General features: G+C 51.5%; 11 protein-coding genes and 1 non-coding gene across 12 annotated transcripts; 4 read left to right on the top strand and 8 right to left on the bottom strand.

The window, feature by feature from the left end:
* Positions 1-210: 210 nt before the first annotated feature.
* On the bottom strand, positions 211-283 carry BO80DRAFT_t56. The gene has a single exon. It is a non-coding gene; the product is annotated as a tRNA-Lys (tRNA).
* Positions 284-502: 219 nt separating this feature from the next.
* BO80DRAFT_422255 (uncharacterized protein) lies at positions 503-1,016 on the bottom strand (the record flags this gene model as incomplete). Its single annotated transcript, XM_025718781.1, has 2 exons — positions 503-818; positions 911-1,016. Coding segments are annotated over 2 exons (266 nt in total), but the record flags the coding sequence as incomplete, so codon positions are not given.
* On the bottom strand, positions 915-2,099 carry BO80DRAFT_422253 (putative SNF7 family protein Fti1/Did2). Its single transcript, XM_025718780.1, has 2 exons — positions 1,910-2,099; positions 915-1,783 (listed from the first exon to the last, which is right to left on the bottom strand). The coding sequence occupies exons 1-2, from the start codon at positions 1,952-1,954 to the stop codon at positions 1,199-1,201; spliced, it is 630 nt and encodes a 209-aa protein (XP_025578731.1). The 5' UTR covers positions 1,955-2,099; the 3' UTR covers positions 915-1,198.
* A 317-nt stretch (positions 2,100-2,416) lies between these two features.
* hacA (transcription factor HAC1) lies at positions 2,417-3,780 on the bottom strand (the record flags this gene model as incomplete). The annotated part of the gene is made up of 2 exons (XM_025721952.1): positions 2,417-3,518; positions 3,575-3,780. 2 exons carry the CDS (start codon positions 3,778-3,780, stop codon positions 2,417-2,419), a joined length of 1,308 nt encoding a protein of 435 aa, XP_025578730.1.
* Positions 3,781-5,187: 1,407 nt separating this feature from the next.
* Positions 5,188-7,447, bottom strand: BO80DRAFT_422252 (snoRNA-binding rRNA-processing protein ENP1). The gene is made up of 3 exons (XM_025718779.1): positions 6,918-7,447; positions 6,608-6,852; positions 5,188-6,551 (listed from the first exon to the last, which is right to left on the bottom strand). Exons 1-3 carry the CDS (start codon positions 7,284-7,286, stop codon positions 5,678-5,680), a joined length of 1,488 nt encoding a protein of 495 aa, XP_025578729.1. The 5' UTR covers positions 7,287-7,447; the 3' UTR covers positions 5,188-5,677.
* Positions 7,448-7,970: 523 nt separating this feature from the next.
* Positions 7,971-10,362, top strand: BO80DRAFT_235720 (SPRY domain-containing protein). The gene has a single exon (XM_025714507.1). It carries the CDS (start codon positions 8,319-8,321, stop codon positions 10,173-10,175), a length of 1,857 nt encoding a protein of 618 aa, XP_025578728.1. The 5' UTR covers positions 7,971-8,318; the 3' UTR covers positions 10,176-10,362.
* Positions 10,363-10,388: 26 nt separating this feature from the next.
* BO80DRAFT_374776 (glutamyl-tRNA(Gln) amidotransferase subunit HER2) lies at positions 10,389-12,503 on the bottom strand. The gene is made up of 4 exons (XM_025716609.1): positions 12,074-12,503; positions 11,679-12,003; positions 11,427-11,602; positions 10,389-11,356 (listed from the first exon to the last, which is right to left on the bottom strand). Exons 1-4 carry the CDS (start codon positions 12,210-12,212, stop codon positions 10,482-10,484), a joined length of 1,515 nt encoding a protein of 504 aa, XP_025578727.1. The 5' UTR covers positions 12,213-12,503; the 3' UTR covers positions 10,389-10,481.
* A 140-nt stretch (positions 12,504-12,643) lies between these two features.
* Positions 12,644-14,344, top strand: BO80DRAFT_491142 (enoyl-[acyl-carrier-protein] reductase). Its single transcript, XM_025723681.1, has 2 exons — positions 12,644-12,957; positions 13,040-14,344. The coding sequence occupies exons 1-2, from the start codon at positions 12,728-12,730 to the stop codon at positions 14,079-14,081; spliced, it is 1,272 nt and encodes a 423-aa protein (XP_025578726.1). The 5' UTR covers positions 12,644-12,727; the 3' UTR covers positions 14,082-14,344.
* BO80DRAFT_235716 (uncharacterized protein) lies at positions 14,230-16,545 on the bottom strand. The gene is made up of 2 exons (XM_025714506.1): positions 16,116-16,545; positions 14,230-16,053 (listed from the first exon to the last, which is right to left on the bottom strand). The coding sequence occupies exons 1-2, from the start codon at positions 16,304-16,306 to the stop codon at positions 14,379-14,381; spliced, it is 1,866 nt and encodes a 621-aa protein (XP_025578725.1). The 5' UTR covers positions 16,307-16,545; the 3' UTR covers positions 14,230-14,378.
* A 139-nt stretch (positions 16,546-16,684) lies between these two features.
* Positions 16,685-18,329, top strand: BO80DRAFT_422247 (pyruvate dehydrogenase (acetyl-transferring) subunit E1 beta). The gene is made up of 4 exons (XM_025718778.1): positions 16,685-17,049; positions 17,123-17,246; positions 17,331-17,617; positions 17,676-18,329. Exons 1-4 carry the CDS (start codon positions 16,799-16,801, stop codon positions 18,145-18,147), a joined length of 1,134 nt encoding a protein of 377 aa, XP_025578724.1. The 5' UTR covers positions 16,685-16,798; the 3' UTR covers positions 18,148-18,329.
* A 13-nt stretch (positions 18,330-18,342) lies between these two features.
* Positions 18,343-19,475, bottom strand: BO80DRAFT_399795 (putative C2H2 finger domain protein). The gene is made up of 3 exons (XM_025717483.1): positions 19,345-19,475; positions 19,237-19,263; positions 18,343-19,169 (listed from the first exon to the last, which is right to left on the bottom strand). Exons 1-3 carry the CDS (start codon positions 19,351-19,353, stop codon positions 18,555-18,557), a joined length of 651 nt encoding a protein of 216 aa, XP_025578723.1. The 5' UTR covers positions 19,354-19,475; the 3' UTR covers positions 18,343-18,554.
* Positions 19,476-19,907: 432 nt separating this feature from the next.
* Positions 19,908-23,461, top strand: BO80DRAFT_432085 (N2,N2-dimethylguanosine tRNA methyltransferase; the record flags this gene model as incomplete). Its single annotated transcript, XM_025720778.1, has 2 exons — positions 19,908-20,987; positions 21,227-23,461. 2 exons carry the CDS (start codon positions 19,908-19,910, stop codon positions 23,459-23,461), a joined length of 3,315 nt encoding a protein of 1,104 aa, XP_025578722.1.
* Between the last annotated feature and the right edge of the window lie 288 nt (positions 23,462-23,749).

Genomic DNA, 23,749 nt, shown 5'->3' with positions numbered 1-23,749 from the left:
AACAAACCCGGAAGAAAACGGCTTTCCTCCGAAAGAAGGCGTGGAAGAGCGGGCGAAGAGGCAGCGAAAGAATACCTACATGAAGGATGCCAAAAAGGGCCAAAACACCATCGACATGAGGCTAGGCATGGCAATGAAAGTGGAACAAGATAGTAAAAGTAAGTTTAGTGATGGGGGAGGGGAATACGGAGTATGCAAAAAGGTTTTACAAGCCGAACGCGGGGGTCGAACCCGCAACCTTGAGATTAAGAGTCTCACGCTCTGCCGATTGAGCTAGCCCGGCGAGCTGATTGGACAGTATTTTATTTTTAATGAATGAGCCAAGACAACAGGAGACTCGAGTACTCCTTTGTCCTCCACAAGAAACCTGACATACTACTACAAGAGAACAATCCGGTGCATAATTATTGACATATAAGGACTGACGATCAGCCAGCTGTGATATTTGGTCCAGTCAACAAGTCGTGAGACTGCTTAGAATAATTACCATATCATCAAGTAATGACAATCCGCATAGTACTATATTTCAACTCGTCTAGGTGCATCAGCGTAGTAGCAGCATGTGATCATCTTCTGACCACGGAAGACTTCTTATGTGAGACAGCCCCCTTAAGCACCATCGCCAGTCGGAGCAGGACTAGTACCTACATAGGCTGTATCACAAGCTCGAGGACAAATCGATAGACATTAAATATCTCCATAGATAGACACGTGTATACATGTATTCTCGGTCCGTGTCGACAGTTGCCTGCAGAGAGTGATTAAACTGGAGCAAAAACCATGTACAAGAAGACGAAAGGTAGTAGGACAGAGATAACCTGATTTGAGAAGTAAGCCCACAGCGCACACAGCATGTACTCAAGATGACAGGGAATATTCATTATAAGGTTGAATGTTTGGTATCTCTCACCTGCGCGCCTGGGGGTGACCCGCAACAAATGCAATGCCAGTAAGAAGAGCGACAGTGAGGACCATAAAGAGTATACAGAGTAGAATGGTAATGACACATAACATCGTAAGTGCCCATAGCGGGGCGACACACCAGGGTACCCATGGGCCACTCCCAGAATGTAAGCAAACAAATTTCGACCAAGCATTCCCGAGGTACTATTCACTACTGCCGTAGCTCGCCCGAAAGAGAAGAATAACGATGAAAAGGCAACGTGAAAGAATATGTCAGAGACTATCAGGTTAGAATTCAGTTGGTCGCCCTAAGAGCCCGTAGCCTAGCATCCAAGCCATCCTCAAGCTCAGAATCGGCCTGCCTAGGAACCTTAACGTCCTCTTTAGGGGCAACATCCTGCTCCAAAGCCATCCGTAGGTCCACACCAGCGTCATCAGCAAGTTGCTCCATCAGGCGATCCACATCGGCTTCACCCTCCGCCCCGTTTTCTTGCAAAGAGACACCTTGTGCAACATCCTCGATCGCATTGCTAGCGATCTTGAAATCTTCAGAGCGCGCCAGGAAGTTATTTGCATGAGAGACCAGGCTCTCAAGGTTCACACTCTTGGACGCAGCATCCAAGCCCCGTGATGCCAACGCAAGCGTCCGAGAGGTGTCCCGAGTGCTCTGTGCTGCCTTGAGCTCATTGATGATGACATCAGCTCGGGCAGCCTCTGCTTTGAGTGTCACCTGTCTGCGTTTCTCACGTACAGCAGAGGCAGCATGAATGCGGGCGATCTGGAATTCACGATTTTTCATGGCCTTGTCGGCCTTTGCCTTCTCAGATTTGAAGGTCGCTTCCGCGCGGGCGGCCTCCTTTTTCAATCGATTAGAGTGTAGCTATAGAATCAAGAGGGATAAAAAAAACCATCAGTATACTTGAACAATGCCAAAGGTATGCTTAAAGCTCATGTTGGCGCAACGGCGTTGCCGGAACGAGGGGGCGGAAATGGGGGCACCACCTACCTTGACATTCGTACGGGCTTCGAATATAGGATCCTTCCGAACCATCTTGTCCAATGTTATGCAAAAGTCAGCAAAAGAGGAACGCGTAAGGAAAATCTAGAGAGAACGTTGGCTTTTGTTAGTGAAAACAAGTGGGATGTCGGGCTCAAAAAGATAGCGAGCGGGGGGCAACATCCAGCGTTGAGGGAGATTCTACTAAGATACCTAGGATGGAGGTGGGGACTGCGTGGCAACGTCATCCCGATCGCCGTATCCGCTGCGCGCGGAGGTAGACCTATCCACCACCCGATTATCTATCACCCTGGACGTAGCATAGCTTGACAACAGCAACGACAGGTGTAGTCGCGGATGCCCAAATGAATTCCAAGCATAGTAAGATGCCTCCTGGGGGCAAATTTGATCGAACTCCGGCCGAGTACGGAACATTTTACATGAGCAGGCAATTAACTGCTGTCTTTGATTGTGGAATGCATTAAAAAGGATTTATGATAATTTACAGCCAGATCCTCAATTATGCTTGCCCCTAAGGAGAGACGTCAACGCCTCTCGGGTGCTTTGTGAACTCCGTGAACTCCGTGTACGCCTTAGAGACTTTCCGCTAATACTTCGCCGTCCGTTTTGCGCTGATTTCAAACCGCTCAAGATTCGTTTGCGTCGTCCTGGCTTTTCGAGTAGGTCTATCGTCCACGCCAAGGTCAACAGGGACTCCCAGCTCCATTGGACTCTGCCAGCATCGATAGCCGAAGGGTCTTCCTTAAAAGACTTCCTGCTAACAGCCAGCTGCAATGCCCTGCCCGTCGCATCGCGAAGTGGACGCGCCAAGGCTGGGTTGCACGCTAGAAGTCTGGCGAGAAGTCTCGTCCGGAAGACCGTGGGGCGGCTCGATGCCTTCGAAGCCGACAGATTCGGGGCCGAAATCAACCATAGAATCAAATGAAAATGCTGATAGATCTCCTCCGTCGAAAACGTCAAAGGCGAACCCATCTTCAAGGACTGAAGAATCTGACCCAACGGGTGAATCAACGTTGAATAGGCGGTGGAAGTCATCGTCAGAAAGAGGAGCTGCAATATCATCGGCAGCGTGAGGCTCAGCGTTTGGGCCGAGGTCAAAGAGTGAGAGGGTACTTCCTTCTCCTTCGAGTCCAACGACTGACACTGCAGGTCGCACAACACCGCTGCAGGATGTTGTGTCACGTCGGAGGACTCAGCCAGAGTAGAGGGCCTCAAGGTAGGGGAGTAATCGGTGAGAGACGGAGTGGGAAAAGGAATCCTTTCAAGAGGGATTTCGTCACGCTCTTGTTTAAACAGGGTCGGGGTGAGTGTGGGAGAAGCTGTGGCCGGAGAACCGGGCTTGGGAGTGTTGCCGCGGGAACCTCGGACCTCAGCAGATAGTTGGGCGATTTGCTGATTTAAGCGATTGTTTTCGGCTTCCATCTGGGATAGCCGCTGGAGAAGGAATTGGTTTTGTTGTTCCATTTGGATCTTCTCGTTTTCTAGTTTCTCCATTTCCAGTCTCTTGCGTTCGCGCGAGGTTTGTGCCGCAGCACGATTGCGAAGGACACGTTCGATACGACGCTGCTCTTTCTCATCTTCAGTCTTGGCCCTTTTTCTTTATCCAAAGTCAGCACCACGCCTATATACCCCAAATTGAGATCGACAACATACCTTGGGGGCAAGTTAGTCTTAGGGACTGGCAACTCCTGACCCCAGGACTTCCTCTTCTTCACAGGCTTCTTCTCCTCCGCTTTACTGTCCCCTTCCTTCGTAGACGGGTCGTTCAAAGAAGTGTCCGCCGGGGACACTGTGAGCATTGGGATCTCTGGTGCGGGCGAACCGGCGAGAGAATCCACAGGGGAAAATGCACCTTCCATTGTGCAAGCGTGACTGACAGATTGATCTTGTATTATAACAGACCAAATCAATCCAATGACCAGGTACCGATGAGAGACGGTAATGTAGGTGGGCACAGCTTGGTGTGGAAGGGATAGCTTGGTCGATCACGTCTGCGTGCCCACGTCACAGGAACACAGGCCACGGTGTCATAACGGTCGAAGCTGGGGGGCCAGACACTGGCCAAGCGGTGCTGGGGTCAAGTGTACCAGACAACAGGAATGGTTGGGCGAGAAAAGGACAGGTGTCCTCAGCGACCATAGAACAATAAAAGAAGAGGGTTGAGGATGATTTCCTGGTTGGCTCTGGGGCGGGAGTGAGCGACTCTTTAAAAGGCCAACGTGGTCTGTTCAGGGCGGCCTCCTTGAGTAAGGGGGCGGAGTCATCGTCGTCAGCCAAGTACCGGTAACCTTACAGGTTTCGTACGCGGCAATGGGACGCCTTCACGGTTTGGTTGGGTGGGTGAACCCCTTTCCGCCCCGATCACGGTATGGCGAATACCGCCAGCCCCGTGGTTCTCCGTCCTGAGGCGTGGGAATCTGACATACTCGGTGACTGGACGGGCGGCCCAAGGACTAGGGGAGATTCCCCCTGTCTGGCCCCTCCCTTTGGTTCCTTCACGTCTCAGGCTGTTTACCTGCGACACCCTGTCTCCTTGAGGTGGAACCCCCCTTTCCAACCACCCGTGCTCTCCTTCTCCCTCTTTGATGGTCAACTTGTAACCTTGCGGATCATGGATGATTGACTATCCCGTGCCGCTGTTCCCAGTTCTCCGCAATCATTCGATGCAGTATGTACTCCGTACTGTATGTCGGTACGATGCTGCCTGTGCCATTTTTATCAACCAGTCTTTCCTCTTGTTTCTACTCCGCCTCTCTGACAGGCGTCCTACTCTGTCGGGTAATTAGGTCCGTTAGCTGAGCGTCCTATCTATAGAGTAGTCCCACCCAGCTAGGTTATCTATTCCCCCAGATAGCCGTATCTCATACTGGCATCTATCTGTTGGTGTAGATTATACTCCGTATTATTATCATTATTATCATTATCATATCACTCTTATTGTCGGGTGTCTAGACTCTAAAGCTGAGTGTCTATTGTGCACTACTTTTAGTAGCAATGCTTACACCTATTGACGTATGAAGTAAAGTCTCCCAGGGAATGGCGTTATAATTGGTGGCTGTGAAGTGATCTGTGGGGCTGATCCACCGTGGCGCCATTCCTTTGACTCGGCCGTTGACTGGAGCCCCGAGCCTTGTTGAATTCTTGGGGTCTGGACCTGTACCCGTAGTTATTCCCGCATTCCCGCACCGGCTGGGTTAGCGGATGGAATGTACCAGAATCATTTGTCCTGTCCACTCTGGAGTACACAGTAGATACTCCACGCCTATCGACTGCTAGGTATACAGGGTACGGAGTACCTATACCCTTCTCTCAATACCACAGTAACCTCTTAGATCATCCATGATGTTAACAGAACTCCGCTTGTTGCTCTTACATAGCTAAAGAGAGACAGCAGCCGCAGTCAGCGGCGGCCGCTTTAACCCCCTTGTCAGATTGGGGCGGCCCCCTTTATCATTTTTGTTGTAAGGCGCTGGGAACGTAGGAGTGGGGTACGACATGCTTTTATCCTCATTTAATGTACGGAGTAATCGGGTCCATCTTTCTCACATAACATGCCCATAAACTGAGGACAACTCGCCAAATGTAGGTGTAACTGTGGGAATAATATATGCCGGCGAAGGAAAAAGAAAACAGGAATGATAATTCAATAGCCCAATAATAACGCCCATGCCAGTCACGAGTCGTGATTGAATCATAGCAAGATGCAGGTTTTGGAGTCACTCGAGACACCTCCAAACTGGTCCCGCAGCATTTCATCTATAACGTGAAATCCATCGTATCATCGCCGGCATCAATAGCACCTTGGTTCTCTGGATCCGGTGCGACCACACCTCGCCCTCTGCCTGCTAGCAATTCCCGTCTGACCTCGGGTCCGATATCCTTGTGGCCGCGGACCAAAAGCAGGTCCAAGAGTGCCTCTCGCTGATCCTCAGTGATGTCATTGCGGTAGCGTTGTGCAAAAACCAGTAGGGACTGGTGCCAGAGAACAGGAAGCTTGTAGGCCTTGTTGGGTTCACGAGAAGGTCCATCGGTCATCATGGAATCCTCAGCTCCGTCGCTAGCACGGAAGCGAAGGAAATGGAAAACAAGAGCGTCAATGACCTTATAAGGAAGTGCATATTTCTTCTCTAGGAAGATGCGAATGAACATGTTCACTGCACCAGTGCTTTCCAGGGAGCGCAATGACTGCTCAGCAGCAAGATCACACATGCGGAGTAATGCGGCAGCAGAGTGCAAGACAGGAATTGAGACACGTGCAATAACCGAGGAGACAATGTGAGCCTCTCGAAGTGTGCAGGTTCCACTTGAAACCAACGGGAAAAGTAGACCCTTGAAAAAGCAGGCGGGCTTATACAGTGCTTTCTTCAATGCGTTGTAGGTGTGGACATTGAGCTTTTTGGTTTCATGGATCTCCTCACGGACACGATCCAGCAGAACTGTCGAGATGAATTCCTGGGCAACTGCTGGCTTCGATGAAATAAAGATCCTGGTACCGGCATAAACAGCATTGGCTGTCCAAGACTCTGGCCGTGTGATATCTAGAAGAGTGGGCCAATTGGGCACAGAAGGCAGGATCTTAAAGGGTTTGGGAAGAGGCCCAGACTTGTAGCGAGAAAGAATCATGCCAACCCTTATCCAAATTAATTAGCCTTGCACGACTAGAGCGTAGGGCAACCGAACACTCACTTTTCGTATACTTCCACCGCTTTCGCTGGTATCTGAACAGCATCTTCCGGCAACCCCCCACCCTGAATGAAAGGTGCGCCATCTCCAGCTTGCTTCGCTTCATGCTCTGCGATTTTTTCTAGGATAAGATCGGCAAGGTTCGTGGTCTGACCCTCAGTATCCCGTCCACTAGGGTTGAATATCGGGTCTTCGTCGCCCCCAGGAACGAACTTGTGGAACATATCAAGGTCATCCGGATCGACCTCCTATTCAAAACATATCAGTATGTAAGCCTCCAGATAATTTTTTGAACGAGAAGCCGGTGACAAACCACTTCCTCGATTTCCTCTTCATCGTCCCATTGATCATCTTGGAATTTTTCGTCGTCCGACACAACCTCCTCATCTTCCAACCGAGATTCAAAATCGAAGGCTGAATTTATCTTGTCTGTCGTTCCCCCTGTTGCAGCCCGTTGCTCTGCGGCATCTTCTTCAGCCAATTCCTGTCCAATTTGCAAGATCTTCCGGGACATTTTCGCATCAATGAAGCGTTCTCCATCTTCTTGATCTTCTTCCCGGTGAGGCTTCCGACTGGACTTTTTGCTCGATTGGGTCCTCAGATGGCCGGCAGTCAGATAATCCTCAGCTAGAGGATTATGCCGGCGGGCAGCAGCGGAGCGAGAGGATGTTGCCTTGGGCATCGTGACGTTCCCCCTTTGGACGTGGGTATAATGATAACCCGAGAATTGTATCAACTAGGAGATTGTGACTGGAGTCTGTTCCATGTAGTCACCAGCATGAACGACTGAAAACAAAGGTCGTCTCTCTCCTCGGGTATCGACCTCAGGAAAATGTGTGTAAATTTCTAGATCATGTGACCCAAACTTTTCTGTTGGGCTTTTTTTTTTGCGCAGCAAAAGCGGAGTCCTTTTCACCGCCTTAATTTTAACCCTTTCATTGGTTCAGTCTATACCGCTTTTACCCCTCCTGTCCAGAGGAACCACGGCCCTTTCGATACCTGCCGGCATTACACTGACTGACCGCCTTGATTCGCCGACAAGACTGCTTTCCGCTCTTCGCATGGGCGTTAGGAATAAACAACAGACATGTGATGAATGAGATTGTCAACTTACACCAAGAGCCCGATTGAAGAGACCCTGATTTTACACAGACTTTTATAAGCCACCCGTGGGCCTTTCTCATCTGCTATTGACTAGTCCGAGCTGTGTTGACAGCAGCTCTTTTGGTAAGTTAAAAGGCACTTACACCAAGTTGTTGCGCGTTTTCAATTCAACTATATGATGCTTCAATTTATGATGCACCTGGTATCTTCGATATCTTTCTTGAGCATTGTTTTCACGCGTGAGGAAATGGAGCGGGCCTCGCCGTTCCTAACTTCATATCTGATTCTGACTTTGTGATATATTTCCATAGGCGTTATCTCCAACCCACGTTTATCATTCATATTTACTACCATACCCCGCTCATCGATCGTCAAGGGTCTAAGTAAAACTAGTCCCAGCGCTGACCGTTGGACGAAACTCCTGTGATACAGATAGGTGCAGGTCGGCTTACGGTGTCGTGGCTGGGGGAGAATTATATGCGCAACAAGCAGCGGATCCTATCAGTCTCCCACAACAAGGGGCTTCATTTCGAAGAACATCTAATTTGATGCTGTGTTCGGAATTATCTTCTGTAGCTTTTATTCTCGGAACATTGAGACTGCTTTAGCAATGGCTTCCACGCAGCCGACTGGGTCTTCTGCGCCCTCATCTAACCTGAATTCTCCAATCTTGCCTCCCGGAGGTACCTCTTTTTTCGCCGGTTCTATACCAGACACTAATGCAAGGTCCTCTCCTGTGCCGGCTAGTCATGCCCTGACGCAAGCTGATGGGCCGAAGTCAAAACGCACGAAACGTGATAGCCGCAAAAAGCGCGAGGCCAAGGGGCTGGATCAGGAAAATATGCCACCCAAGAAGAGGACGGTTGCTGTCCAGAACGCCGCGCTTCCAAGCTCAGAACTCAGCATACTACGGCCATTATTGCTTGCTGAGCCTCGAGCATCCGATCTATTACCTCCACAGCCTCGTCAGTTGAACTTTGTGAATCGGAAAGAGTCGGAGGCTATGGGCCAGAGTTGGGACTTCTTCGAAATTGTCGACAAACTCACAAATAAAAATGGATTCCGCTATAGCTATGCCATAGCTGACCCGGGCTTCCCCCATATCAAGTACCGCCAGACTGACGTTTACCCCTACCACGCTCGTTTTAGCTTTGAAGACTCTCCAGCCGCTATATTTTTCAGTAGGGATGCTCTTGCTGTCACTTCTAATGAGCCCTGGCACACTGCACGTGCCAACGTCTGCGCTCGTGAAGGATCCTATTACTACGAGGCGCGTATTGTTAGTGGGGTTACGAATAGCACACTGGCGGCCTCTTCCAATGGCAATACGTGCCTGCCTTCTAGAGGCCATGTACGCCTTGGATTTGCACGGAGGGAGGCAGACCTCGATGTCAATGTTGGCGTTGACTGTTATGGATATGGTATTCGTGACGTGAATGGCGAGGTCGTCAATCGAATGCGTTGCGAATATTTTTTCCCCAAAGGCGAATCTATTCGCGAGGGTGATGTTATCGGTCTCCTCATTACCCTCCCGTCATTGTCGCTCCACAAAAGAGTCGTTGAGGGAACATATGACCCGAATACAGACGGCGATGCTTCAACACCGAGCTCAGAAGTCTTTTCGGCTCCGAATATAGTCCGTGATCGCATTCCTTTCCACTACAAGTCTGATTTTTGCTGGCAACAATCAAATGTATTTTCAACGAAACAGCTGCGCGATTATGCGTTCAATCTCAAAGAGACGCCTACTTTTGGACCGCCATCCCCTTTTAACGGCGAGGATGCATCTTTGCGGACCTTGCCCGGCTCAAATATCACGATATATAAGAACGGTGTCAAGATGGGGACCCCCTTCAAGGAATTGTATGCATTTTTACCCCCGGCTAGCCGGCTTGCCAATGGCACAAATAACTTGGGCATTGGTGAGCGCGAGAATGCAGATGACGGGATGATCGGTTATTACCCTGCTGTCAGTTGCTATGGCGGAGGTGCTGTTGAATGCCGCTTTGAAGGGCCATGGTGGGTGGGCCCACCTTCTCATGCGGAGAATGGCGAGCCAGTCCGGGGGATAGGCGAACGCTTCAATGAGCAAATTGTTGAGGATGTTGTTGCTGACATTGTCGATGAGGTTGAAGCGATGTGTGTCTGGGGCGGAGTAGACGGCAACATTGTCAACAATGCGGAGCTTGATGGTTCTGGTACTGGGGCAGTTGGTGGCTCTGAGGTGTTGAAAGGTGGTGTCAGTGCGGCTTATGAGTCTGCCATGGCTCCGGTTTCAGAGATTCAGAGTGCGGCTACTGTTAATCCTACTGGTAACGAAACAGCGAGTGTCATGGACCTAGATCCAGGCCACACCACGTTTGAGGACGCCATGGGCGCCGATGCAGCAGGCACACCTGTAGTAGAAGCGCCCCAGGCTGCTATGCCCGAGGCGGCAACTGGCGATGTGGATGTTGAAATGTCTTGACTGCCGTGCCGTCGAAATCTCGCTCTATGTTCGCTTGACAGGGCCCTTGATCCTTCGCCCTCGAGGGTCATGCTGCGACATCTCGTGGTAGTGTAAACATGACCAGTAGATATCCTTTGGCATGAAATCCTCCCTACAACTCTACAGAACGTGCCAGTCTTCATTATACTTTTTTACAGTCAGGATCTGATCTGATTTCTTCTCGAGCCGTGAGCGTGTTTAAAGTAATGGTACATGATACTTGTATTGATTTAACATGCGTTTCAACAATCATGTTTCGGGTTTCCATGCATGTTGAAGATAACTCTATAGATGTTTACCCTCGAGCAGTTCCGCGACCTTCAACACAAGCCCATCATCACCGTATTGGCCAATGACTTGGATTCCAGCCAAGTCACTATCTTCAGAATTTTTAGCACTACCCGTGGTGACCGGAACGGATATGGCTGGAAGGCCAGCCAAACTGGCAGGCACAGTAAAAATATCGTTCACATATGCTTCCAGGGATGAAGTTGTTGCACCGTGACCCATAAGGCTTGAGATACGTGGTGGCGGCGACGGCGCAGTTGGGCAAACAAGAACGTCTACTCCAGCTTCGCCGGAATCTAAATTCTTTCCTAGCCCCGGAGAATTGAGTGGTTGGCATGCTCTGAACACGGCATTGAAATCGTGCTGAACAAGGCGGCGAATCCGCTGCGCCTGGATAAAGTAATTATCCATAGAATCAGCGCTTAGGCTAAATGCCCCGAGCAGAATGCGTCTCTTGACTTCGGAACCGAATCCTTCTCCTCGTGTGTTCGCATATAGACAACCTTCTGTTGAAGTGATATTATCGGGACCTTCAGGGCGATTCCCGTACCTGACGCCATCATACTTTGCTAGATTCGAGGATGCCTCAGCAGGTGCGAGTACATAATACGCAGACAAGGCAAGTTTGGTTGTGGGAAGGGAAACCGTGTGAAGAGTATGGCCCTGTTGCCGCAAATAGGCTAGAGAGCGAGACCACGCGCGGCGCGAAGAAGGGGCCAGTTCGGATATGTTGTACTCAAGGGGAATGCCAATCTTGAGGGAAGAAGTGACCCGAGATGCCAGAGCGGGCATTCTCAGATGTGAGTCGATGCGCGACCGACTAGAAGGAGAAAGATTGGTCGGGTCGCGAGGATCATGCTGGTTCACAATGTCTGTGTGAACGCATATTAGCGAATCAAAAGGTAGGAAAATAAGGGCTGAATGGTAAATATAGGGGTATACCGAAGACATTGCGGACGCTGGACACGTCGCTTCCCAAGACTCCGACCGTGTCCAATGAGTTAGCATATGCAACCACACCCCAGCGGGAGACCAGGCCGTAAGAGGGCTTGAAGCCAACCGTTCCGGTATAGGCGGCGGGAAGTCGCACTGAACCGCCTGTATCAGTCCCCAACGACCTGTAAGTGTTTCAGCGACTTTAAGCTAGATTGTTGCCCATAACATGAACCAAAATTGGCCTGAAGAGCTACATACGCATAACATTGGGCTGTAGCAACCGCAACCGCACTTCCGCCAGAGCTACCACCGGCTGAAAGACTCTCTGCATCGTGATCACAGCGCAAGCTTCTAACGGGCCCAAACTTCGAGTGAATAGAATGGGAGCCCATCCCAAATTCATCCAGGTTGGCTTTTCCAGCAATGAGAGCTCCTGCATCCTGCAGTTGCTGAACCACTGTCGCATTGAACGGACTGATAAATTTGTCTAGGGTGTTTGAAGCACATGTAGTTGGGAGGTCCCGCGTGCATATGTTGTCTTTGAAGGCGATCAATCGACCATCCACCTTAGATTTAGGTGTACCTGTTCAGAGAGATGAGCTGGTCAGCTCCGGATAGGTTGGGAATCCTCTCAACACAGCCGCTATGCTTACCCCGGGTGCGCCGCGCATCCGCATCTTTCACTCGTTCCAACCATTGCCCTGACTGATGTAGGGTGGTAATGAGGGCATTGAGGGCCGCATGAGAGCCCTGATTAGCGAAACATCTCTCTGCTTCGCGCAGTAGGGACATTGAGACCTATGACGGTTCAATAAATTGTTAAAGGTAGACAATGGAAGCCGTCTAAACCATCCGCGATCGTTTATTGATTGATCGCAATGATTGGCATGCGGCGGATCTCCGCGGGCGGTGAGAGGGACAAGGGCGGTCAGTGTACAGGCCGCAACCTGTCAGTACCTTACCGTACCAGGCCATATGATACCAGACCAATCCTCTGGAGCTTCTGGAGAGCTACGAAGTAGAGGTCTTGGGTAATTTTGAGCCGAGTTCACCAGGGGGGATTTGGAGTGCGTTATAGGGTACTGTATGTTTCTTCCAATGCCCGTAAATTTCCGGTGACAGCCCTTCACTCCGGTCATTGCTGAACGGCCAAATGCATACCCGAGTCGGCACCTTTACCTCCGTCGGTCCGAGGGCTGGAGGAACGACGTCATCAGGAATTTCCTCGCGACGCAACAATCGTTAGGCCTCGTCTCCCTCCCCCTATCCACCAGTATCATTGATTAGCTCACCTCTTAGCGGCCACGATGTTCTCTTGTAGCCTGATCCGGTCCGTGATTGGGAACCCTGGGGGTTACGCCCCGTCCTTTTGCAAGACTGATACTGCGTCGCGGTTGGTCTCAGCAAGCAAGCAACATGGGCGAGGAGCATCTCATCGTACTCTAAATGGGTGTAGAAGGTGGATTTCAGTCTACGGCTATACACAGTCCAAGGCGCTTGTCTACTCACGGTACGGAGAGCCGAAAGACGTTCTGCAGTAAGTGTCTTGACTGCGTCAAATTCTCACCCTCCGCGTGCTGGCTATGACACATTGGATGAAAGATCTAACGGATATACAGGCTTCACAAGCACTCCATTTCCCCCCCTCATGGCACTCAGGTCAATCTTCGCCTTCTTGCTGCGCCCCTAAATCCCGCCGATGTGAACCAGATTCAGGGCGTATACCCGAGCAAGCCACCCTTTCAAACGACTCTCGGCACACGGGAACCATCCGCTGTCGCCGGAAATGAAGGCGCTTTTGAAGTCATTGCCACGGGCTCTGGCGCTAAAAATCTCAGCAAGGGTGACTGGGTTGTCATGAAGCAGACTGGGCAGGGCACCTGGCGCACGCACGCTCAGATGGACGAGTCACAGTTGATTAAGATTGAGAACAAAGAGGGGCTGACCCCGCTTCAGATCAGCACTGTTAGCGTCAATCCAGTAACGGCTTACCGCATGATTAAAGACTTCTGCAACTGGGACTGGATGCGTGCAGGAGAGGAGTGGTTGATCCAGAACGGGGCAAACAGTGGTGTTGGACGCGCTACTATCCAACTTGCGCGGGAGTGGGGTATCAAGACAATCAATGTTGTTCGGGAACGGAAGACTTCGGAAGAGACGGAAGCTCTGAAGAGGGAACTCCGAGATTTAGGTGCAACCGCGGTGGTTACGGAGGCCGAGTTGCTATCGGGCGAATTCAGAAGCACTGTGCATGAGCTCACGCGCAAAGGGAAGGAGCCCATTCGACTGGCTTTGAATTGTGTGGGCGGGAAGAGTGCCACAGCACTGGCCAAAACACTTGCACCGGGCTCGCATCTGGTCACCTACGGCGCCATGTCGAAGCAGCCGGTTTCCTTGCCGTCAGGACTGTTGATCTTCAAGAACCTCGTCTTCGATGGCTTCTGGGTTAGCAAGTGGGGGGATAAGAATCCACAACTCAAGGAGAATACCATCAATGATGTATTGCAGTTGACACGGTCTGGTAGATTCAAGGATATTCCCGTCGAGGAGCTGAAATGGAGCTGGGATACGGATGGCTCGGAGCTTGTAGCCGGTGTGCAGGAAACCCTTAGCGGTTACCGGGGCGGCAAGGGCCTGCTGAAGTACGAGAGCCAGGATTGAACGGGCTTGAGACTAGACTTCCGGTTCATACGTTTCGAGAAGTCCACGCCTGTACAGAACACTCCCAGAAAGACTATTAAAACCTTGGTTGATGACTAGCTATTACCTTTTTGCCTATAATACTCCTCGCCATTTGAAGGAACAACTTAGCATCTATCTAAACTTCGACCAGCTCCATCTGCAGTGCGCGAGAGACCAAACAATTCGTCTAGAAAAAGACTCGAGCCCAGTGGCCCCCATCAGGCGATCCACATAATTGTACCAATAACAAAGTGAGAGGCAATTTGAGTGGGGGGCTCATCCTTCGTTACAAGGCCAATTTTTCTTCACCCAGTCCGATATTAAAGTCGTTAGCGTTGTAGACGGCATATAAACGTCACTGTCGCGCGAGAAATCAACATGTAGTCCCGCGAAGGTGGCCGCCATAGCCACGTCGGATTCTATGAAATCGACATAGACGAGGTCCACTGTTTCCGGCGTTGAGTTTGGATCCGAAGGAGCCAATGCCTGAATACAATTTGGCACACGGTAAAAGGGGATGCGCGAGTGGATAGTGTCATCGCCATCGGTGCCTGCATCGTCTTTGGTAGTGTATCCGGGTATCAGATCGGGCTCGTCAAAGCCACTACTCAGGAATGTGGCTTGATTGGCAAGGAAGCCGGCGCGTGATCGACCGCCAATGTCGCCAGAAATATCATCGGTATACGCCGACTGCTCGGGAGGGGCAAGCCGCCAGGCTGGAAAGTCTAGTTGATGGTTTTGAATCAAGATTCCGGGCAGCTTGTTTAGCACCTCACCGACAAAACTGGCCTTTTTGTACGGGATATCTTTCACGTAACGGAAACCGCTCGTGAACGGAGAAACAATGTATGTAGTATCCTGGGTAAAGGGGCCCTTGAATATATCAAAGCGAATAGCACCAGTGTTGACTATAGCAAGGGCTGGCTTCCCAGCACGAGAATCGTCTCCCAGCGATACGGGTAGCACTTCCTTCTCCAGCCAGGTATAAATACTGTCATCGGCCGGATACTTGACCCGGGACATCCAGAGATCTCGGGGGGCACAGCCGAGCACCTCATCCAGCTGAAGAGCGCTTCGGGAATCTTGAATAAGCAGGGATACATTTGTTCCATGCTCTGTAGGGAAGGTTTCCTCATTGAGGCCTGTATGATGATAAAAAGACAGGAGATTATTATCGATGTACTTCCGGTTGAAATGTGGAGCTGCTAAAATGGGCGGTATGCGGTGAGTGGCATTAGAAACGCCGTTAATTGACATGAACCCAATGGTTTCCATGAACCGGCCGCTGGCCAGACCGTAGGCCTTGGAATCAAAATGAACGTAGTCTCGGATGTGGTGATGGCCACCAAAGAACTGGATTGGTGTATCCCAACGGATAGACCTTATTTCCCAAAATATGTCATGAAATTCAATGGAGCGTACCGGGGCATGCCCAATCACCACGAATAGGTCCACGCCTTTGTCCCTAATAGCATCCTGGAACCATTCCTCCTTGATTGTCTTCTGCACAGACCGGACAACAGTGTTATTGTTGTTCTTGTTAAAGTTGAAAAGAAACCCAAAAGCCATAATGCGTATGCCCTGTTGCTTGGTGGTAAACTTCTTGAAGCGAGGTGCCAATGGTACAAACACCTTGAGAACCGGGTGGAAGATATCGATGTTCGATGCTAGATAGTTATCACGAAAATTGGCCACCGTGGTGTAAAACTCGGCTTCTGACGTTGACTGCTTATAAAGTTCATGATTGCCCGACGAGATCAGGTCAATGTGTTGCTCTCGCAAGATCTCGGAGACATAGATGCCCTTAGGTTCCGAAGAGTCGTAGAGCCCATTTCCTTCCACTCTGTCACCGGTATCAATCACCAGTAAATCCGAGCCCACGGACTCTGCCTTCTCGCGCATGCGGGAGGCAAAGGAGACATAGTCACCCCAGTCAGCCGAGTACGAGGGTCTATAGTGGACGCAAATCAGTAAGGCCTGGAAACGGCCTCAAAGAAGACTTCAGCGCCATACTCTTGCAGATGACCAGCTAACCATCCATGGGTGTCCGTGGTGTGTAGGAAATTGATCTGTCCCCATTTCAGATCGCGCAATGGCGCCGCAACGGGGTCGGGGGCGGATGGCTGTATAGCTCGGACGGACGAGGACAAGGAGGCAAAGAGGAGGGACACGGACGCCGAGGATAGCAAATAGCTACGGAACATGGCCACGCTCCCCTATGGGATAGTATAGAACGATAGCAAATACGGAGTACTCCGTAGATAAGGTAGGAATGGATAATGATCAAAAAAGAGCGACGCACAGCAGCTGGCAGAGGGAGAAAAGTGATTCGAGCCTTTGCTGACCGACAGAGCACATACAGTACTCCGGAGCTTATCTCTCGATAGGAGACGGCTTATCGGCTGTCCCGGAGAGGGAAGCCAGGAGGGAACGGAGACTACGGAAGAAGTCGCCCGGTGAGAACGTGAGGAAACCGCGACGGGCTTAGTCAGCGCTTAGCCCAACAGTCCCTTCGAAGCTCTCACCAAAAACCAACTTCCCCGAACCGCGTCGACGAAAAAGATTCCCCGACCCGGAAGTGTTACGAGGCCCTTTCGGCTGTCCGTTCTCCATTGACTTCAATTGCCAACCGTCTGGTAGTTCCGTGAAGATCTTCTCGTTCCCTTCTCCTGCTTTTTATACCCCCCAGTTCGACCATGGCTGCTCCCCGACTTTTCCGCCCGGCAGCTCGCCTGCTTTCTTCACGCCTTTCTTCGGCGCCTCTTCGCCCTGCTTTCTCCCAGACCGCATGCGCACCCTCAATTCTGCGTTTCCGAGGGTATGCTACCGAGACCGGTACCAAGGAGGTTACGGTCCGTGATGCACTGAACGAGGCGCTCGCCGAGGAGCTGGAGGGCAACAAGAAAACTTTCATCTTGGGAGAGGAGGTTGCGCAGTACAACGGAGCGTATGCCACCCCGTTCCCCGTGGATTGGCAGTTGTCATTGGATCGCATCTCTGAACAAGTTCTCTTTGTATAGGTACAAGGTGACGAGAGGTCTGTTGGACCGCTTTGGTCCCAAGCGGGTCATTGATACCCCCATCACGGAGGCCGGTTTTTGTGGTCTCGCCGTCGGTGCTGCTCTTGCTGGACTGCACCCCATTGTGAGTTCCCCGCTTCGCCAGCATTGGCTATTTTACGTTCACTAGACAAACATGTGGTATACTAATGATCCCTCGATATCCTAGTGCGAGTTCATGACCTTCAACTTTGCCATGCAGGCTATCGATCAGATCATCAACTCCGCTGCCAAGACGCACTATATGTCTGGTGGAATCCAGCCCTGCAACATCACTTTTCGCGGACCGAACGGATTCGCCGCCGGTGTTGCCGCCCAGCACTCCCAGGACTATTCCGCTTGGTACGGTAGCATCCCTGGATTGAAGGTTGTTGCGCCTTGGAGCGCTGAGGATGCCAAGGGTCTGTTGAAGGCTGCCATCCGTGACCCCAACCCCGTCGTCGTCCTGGAGAACGAGTAGGTGTTCCGTAAGAACCACAACATCTGCAGAAATCGAGTCTGACAATGCCTATAGGCTGTTGTACGGCCAGGCCTTCCCGATGAGCGAGGCTGCTCAGAAGAGCGATTTCGTCCTCCCTATTGGCAAGGCCAAGATTGAACGCCCCGGCAAGGATTTGACTATTGTTACCCTTTCCCGCTGTGTTGGACAGTCGCTCAATGCTGCTGCCGAGCTTAAGCAGAAGTACGGTGTCGACGCGGAGGTGATCAACCTGCGGTCCGTTAAGCCCCTTGACGTGGAGACCATCATCCAGTCGCTCAAGAAGACTGGCCGTCTCATGTGCGTCGAGTCTGGATTCCCCATGTTCGGTGTCTCCTCCGAAATTCTTGCTCTGTCTATGGAGTACGGCTTTGACTACCTGACTGCTCCTGCGGTCCGTGTGACTGGCGCTGAGGTGCCTACCCCTTACGCCGCCGGCCTTGAGCAAATGAGCTTCCCCCAGGAGGACACCATTGTCAGCCAGGCTGCCAAGCTGCTGCGGCTGTGAAGTGGGTCGCTGTACATCAACCGACGGCGTCTGAGAAAATCTGAAGTAATAAAACCATCTGTCTAGTACCCTCTTATTGTCGCAGCCATTGCCTCCTCTTCTCCCATTCTCCCTAACCACCCGATTTCCTGGAATTTGTACGACTATACAACGCAATCAACATCAATCCGCATCTTAGAAGCCAAATGTCTTGTCGTAACCATGTATTCCGTAAGATAACTTCATAATCGCGTTTGCCTGATAGCCCTGTTCTTGACTTCTGGGATCCCACCGAATAGCCCGTGGGTGAACTTGTATCGAGCCAGGTAGAAATTTTGTTGTCGGTACCATTCGACCAAGACTCAATAAGAGCAAAACTTTATCGGCTATTTGAAATGCGGAGCTCATGGGGTCGGAACAACCGTTTGTTAAACAGTAGAAGTTCCCAATTGGACATTGCTGGCTCCAGCACACCCTGGAGAGCAACCAGTGGGATTACGAGGACTGTAATATCCCCCGCCTATTACATCTTGGTCATATTCCTCGTCAGTATCGCTCTCTGCCTGATCAAGCTGAGCCCTTTCGTGTCTGGTGGGTTGGCTTCGACTATGCAGGCTCGCATCATCTGCTTCTGCGACATCATTGTCTTCATCGTCACCACCTAGGACGTTTTTCTTCGTGGGTGCAGCTGGGGCCACGGGTCCTTTGACGGTGGTAAAGGAGCTTTTGAATCCCCCTTTCTTAAATCCTCCTCCACCTCCAGCACCAACACCAACTCCAGGTCCAGTCCCGGCTGTCGATGTTGCGACGGCTTTAAAAGGATCGAGTACCCTTAGTCCGGCCTCTGCGTCAGCTTTCCTTTCTGCTCGCCTGGCCTTCTCTGCGGCATTTGGATCTCGTGACAATTGTTTGAGATCTTGCAAACGCTTGCGATGCTGGTGATCATAAGACGAAATATGAGCTTCGTATTCTGGATGGCGAGAATAGGACTTGTTGCACAGAGTGCAGGTGAAAGAGCTCAGAGCGGAACGCGCAGATTCGGTCTAGTCGGGAGCAGATGACCCTGCATTAGCACAAAGATGTTCATCTGTTGTAAGCATCGAATCGCACCTTGGGAGTAGGGTTGGTGAAGCCTCGCTATGTGTATGCACCCGTCGGTCAGCCAAGGATTAGTCACTAGATATTTAGCTCAAAGGGATTCAGAAGGCGGGCACTTGCAGGCGCCATCGTTAGGTGGAAGAGCGCGCAGGTGGCGCTTTGAAGGGTCAGTGACAGCGCACACGAAGATTTTGCACGGGACCAGAGTCTGCCGCTTGCGCGCTGGGCAATAATGATGATTTGAGTCAGTGGTTATGACTTGCACTCGAGACGTTTCCCTTGGCGGACTAGTAGTTAAGGTTTACTTTCTGCCAGTGGAAACCTACCGCCCTAGAGATGCTTCACAAGTCGGGCTATGTCAGGTAATGTTAATACAGCTACGGTACCATACCGCGTCTGCAAGTGCTAGGCCAATCATCAGCGCTCGAATGCGGTAGATCATCATCGCTTAGCAGGACTAAACCTGAAGTATCGATTGATCAATACTACTACTAAATGATATTGGCTTCCAAGGAAAACACCCCGGAATCTTGACCCGTCCCCGCTGGTCAGTGATCATGTGCTAATCCGAAGAACCCATCGCAACTGCTTCTTTTAATCGGGGGAATTGGTTCCTGGTACCGAATACACCCATAGTACGGAGTACCTTGTAGACTTCAGCAGTCTGGTGCCGTTGTCGCGCCATGGCAGCCTCTAAAGAAAGCATGACACACAGGCCGGATGACATCGACACACGCTCCATATTCTCCATGCAGGAACTGGACCCGTCACCGGTGGATGATGAGTTTTCAGGCCTTGAATCTGGTGAATACTTCCCCAACGAACGGAGCCCTCCGGCGACACCCCAGCTTACGGCCGGGGGATGGTTTTCGTCGCTCAAGTTAGGTCTGCGCGGGCACAGCTGGGATTCCTGGTGTACGGCTAAATATATCCCTATATATCATCAACATGGAAAGAATATCTCTTCAGAGTGGCTAACGGTGATTCTCGCGTCTTCCTCAGTGTCTGCTTTCCAACGCTACTCGACCTATCCACCCAGCCTGTTCCTTGCATTGCATTGGGCCAACACCTCCCTCATTCCTCTCGCGACTCGATCTGTTCCTGAGAGCGAAAATTTTCTACTGCTCACAAGACCAATCTACCAGTCTCCGTCACTCGAACACCTAGTCCTGACTGTTCCTGTTCTGATCCATATCGCGTCCGGAGTCGCCCTGCGCAATATTCGCGCTGCAAGGCGGGCGCGACTTTACGGCGCCGAGACGAGGTCACAAAGATCCTCTCTGAAATTTTGGCCTCGGATGAGCTTGCAGGCCCGGTTAGGATATTCCCTCGTCCCACTACTGGGTGCACATGTCCTTGTCAACCGCATCACCCCGCTGATGGTTGATGGGGGAAGCTCAGGAGTCAGTCTGGGTTATGTGGCTCATGGATTTTCACGGGCCCCCGTCATTTGGAACCTTTATTACATGCTATTCGTCGCTGTCGGAGTGTGGCACTTCGTTGGGGGGTGGGCCTCCTGGATGGGCTGGAGAGTGACGACGGTCCGGAAGGAACGGGGCCGAAAGAAAGGCTCGCTGGAGGGTTATCTGGGTTACTCAGAAAGCGAGCAGCGAGTCCGCCGACAGAAAAAGATGTGGTGGACTGTCAACGGGATCGCCGCGGTGGGCGCATCAATCTGGCTGGCAGGCGCCCTCGGAATGATAGGGCGGGCCGGGCAGGGCTATGGCTGGGAGGCCAGTGGGTGGAATGAGATATATAGCCAGGTCCCTTTTATTGGGAGCTGGCTCTGACCGGTTAATGCACCGGTGCAAATCACGGCCGACCTGATTGTACAATAAGACTAGCAAGGATACATGCGTAATGAATGATAGTGCCGATCCGACATGGTCCGTGCTTTCGGGGGTTGGAAAAGTAAAAAAAGTTTCCGACAAGCCAGAGATGAACTCTTGCGGTATTTCCCTCCCCCACACCCGATTCAAGTTAACCACTGTCTTCACTCAAGACTGGGTCGATGAACTCACGCCTGTGTGCCCCTTGCCGTGCCCTCTTCATCCACTCTCAAACCATCCACCATCGCGCGATTGCCCGCTGCACCCCCATCTTCGATCGCCCACCACTCCGCCGCTTATCTACTACCCCATCCCCGGCCACGGACATGTCTGAGCAATTGATACAGTACGACGGCACAGAATACAGAGCAGTGAAGGAAGGGTTGGCGTACATTCTGAACCCCCCTGCTCAAGATGCCGCCTCAAAGGCCACGAAGAAGGATCTCAAAGCTGACGACCAATGCCAATCAGTCTTCTACAACCCTATCCAGCAGTTCAACCGCGACCTTAGTGTCCTTGCAATCCGCGCATATGGGGAGCATCTGCTAGCCCTGAAGAAACAGAAGGCCGAACGAAAGAAGCAAAAGGCGACAGAAAGTTGTTCAGCGAAAGGCAAGAAGCGCAAGCGGGAGGAGGAGCATGGCAAAGAACCAACCCAGGAAGATGAGGCCACAGCAAAGAGCAGGTGCTCCCAGGCCCCCGCACAGCATGCCGAGCAGGACGCAGCGCCGTCTTTTACCATCCTAGACGCGCTATCTGCCACGGGTCTTCGTGCGCTGCGGTATGCATCGGAGATCCCTTTCGCTTCCTACGTTGTGGCCAATGACTTGTCACCCTCGGCAATACAGTCCATGAAGTTGAACATCAAATACAATAGCCTTGGCGATCAAATCCGACCCAATACGGGGGATGCGCGCGCTTACATGTACAGCCTCCAGAATCAGGGAACCACTCCAACTGCCGAACCGCATACAGGGAAGTTCGATGTGATCGATCTGGACCCCTATGGCACTGCTGCACCATTCATGGACGCTGCGGTCCAAGGAGTCAAGGATGGTGGCCTCCTTTGTGTGACCTGTACCGATGCCGGTGTCTGGGCCTCGTATGGGTATCCCGAGAAAGCTTTTGCTTTGTATGGCGGAGTTCCCATCAAAGGACCGCATTGCCATGAAGGTGGGCTGCGTCTTATACTACACGGGCTTGCATCATCTGCGGCGAAATATGGCCTTGCAATTGAGCCACTCCTCTCTTTATCAATCGATTTCTATGCCCGAGTGTTTGTTCGTGTCCATCGCTCCCCAGCTGAAGTCAAGTTTTCTTCCGGTAATATGATGATGGTCTATAATTGCGATTCTGGCTGTGGAGCATGGTCGACTCAGCCTTTGACGCAGACAAAACAGAAGCTGGACAAGAAGGGTGACCCTTTCTACCATTTCGGCTTTGCTCAGGGGCCAGCAGCAGACAGTCGCTGTGCCCATTGCGGTTCTAAGACCCACCTGAGTGGCCCTATGTGGGCTGGTCCCCTTCATAATGCTCACTTCATCCGAAAGGTCCTTGATATGCTCCCCCAGGCAGATAGAAAGGTGTACCAAACCATCGACAGGATTGAAGGCATGTTGACCACTGCATTAGAGGAAGATATAACCCTAGAAGGTTCTGGCAATGATGTGGACCAGGAGCCTACCGGCGCAGCTGGTGGGGATGTCCCACTTGGTGATCCTTCTGCCATTATCCCGCGGCTAGATCCGGCCGTCCGGGATGAGTACCCTTTCTATTTCAGCCTCAGCGCCCTGTCCAAAGTCTTGCATACATCAACAGTCTCTATTGACTCCATGCGGGGGGCTCTTCGACACCTAGGCTATCGGTCGACTCGCAGTCATGCGAGGCCGAACACAATTCGTACGGATGCTCCTTGGGAGGTGATCTGGGAGGTCATGAGGGAATGGGTGAGGCAGAAGTCCCCCATCAAAGAAGGTGTCCTGAAGCCCGGGAGCCCTGGAGCCGTCATTATGTCCAAGTGCCGAGAGAACATTCAAGGACGTGGGGAAGAAGATCCGTCCCTAGCTCTTTTCAAATCGGAAATTGAGGCTGCGACCGTGGGGGCAAAGGACGTTAAGGACATGGTTACCAAAATTGAGGCTGCGTTATATCGCTCCGGTGCCCGTGAAGCGTTATGGGAGAAGACCGTACCGGGTCCCCAGCTCAATCAACCTGGAATGCAGAAGGTTGCTCAAGATACAAAGCCTTTCCACAGCCCTAAGGTTGCCCACAGACCTCATCCCAGCACGCTCGAGGTTGTTTTTGATGAGGCTTTGGGCAAGGAAACGACCAAAAAGCGGCTAGTGCGGTATCAAATCAATCCTCGCGAGAATTGGGGTCCTTTAAGCCGAGCATCCGGAGGCAGGTAATCGTGGATTTGTTTAGTCCACTAGAAAATTCAATAGAGACACTGCATATTAGACCTCTGCTAATGCACTATAAATCCAGGTGTGCCAGGACTTGCGGCTCACGATCGCCTAGCAGTTCCAGTTTACACTGTAATTGGTAGCCTATTATGGTTTCCGGTTTAAGCTCACCGTCCCGTAGTGCTATGGGAGTGACACGGGAGGCTACCTGTACGCTGGTTCATACTAAACAGTATGTCAGATCTACGGACGCTTAAATCAACCCTTAGACAAATGACCCCCTCCCCCCCC

Source organism: Aspergillus ibericus, assembly GCF_003184845.1.
Source record: "Aspergillus ibericus CBS 121593 unplaced genomic scaffold BO80scaffold_6, whole genome shotgun sequence".
In the NCBI taxonomy this organism is placed as follows: Eukaryota; Fungi; Ascomycota; class Eurotiomycetes; order Eurotiales; family Aspergillaceae; genus Aspergillus; species Aspergillus ibericus.
The sequence above is the reverse complement of the archived record's forward strand: the minus strand, read 5'-3'. Positions and strand labels throughout refer to the sequence as shown.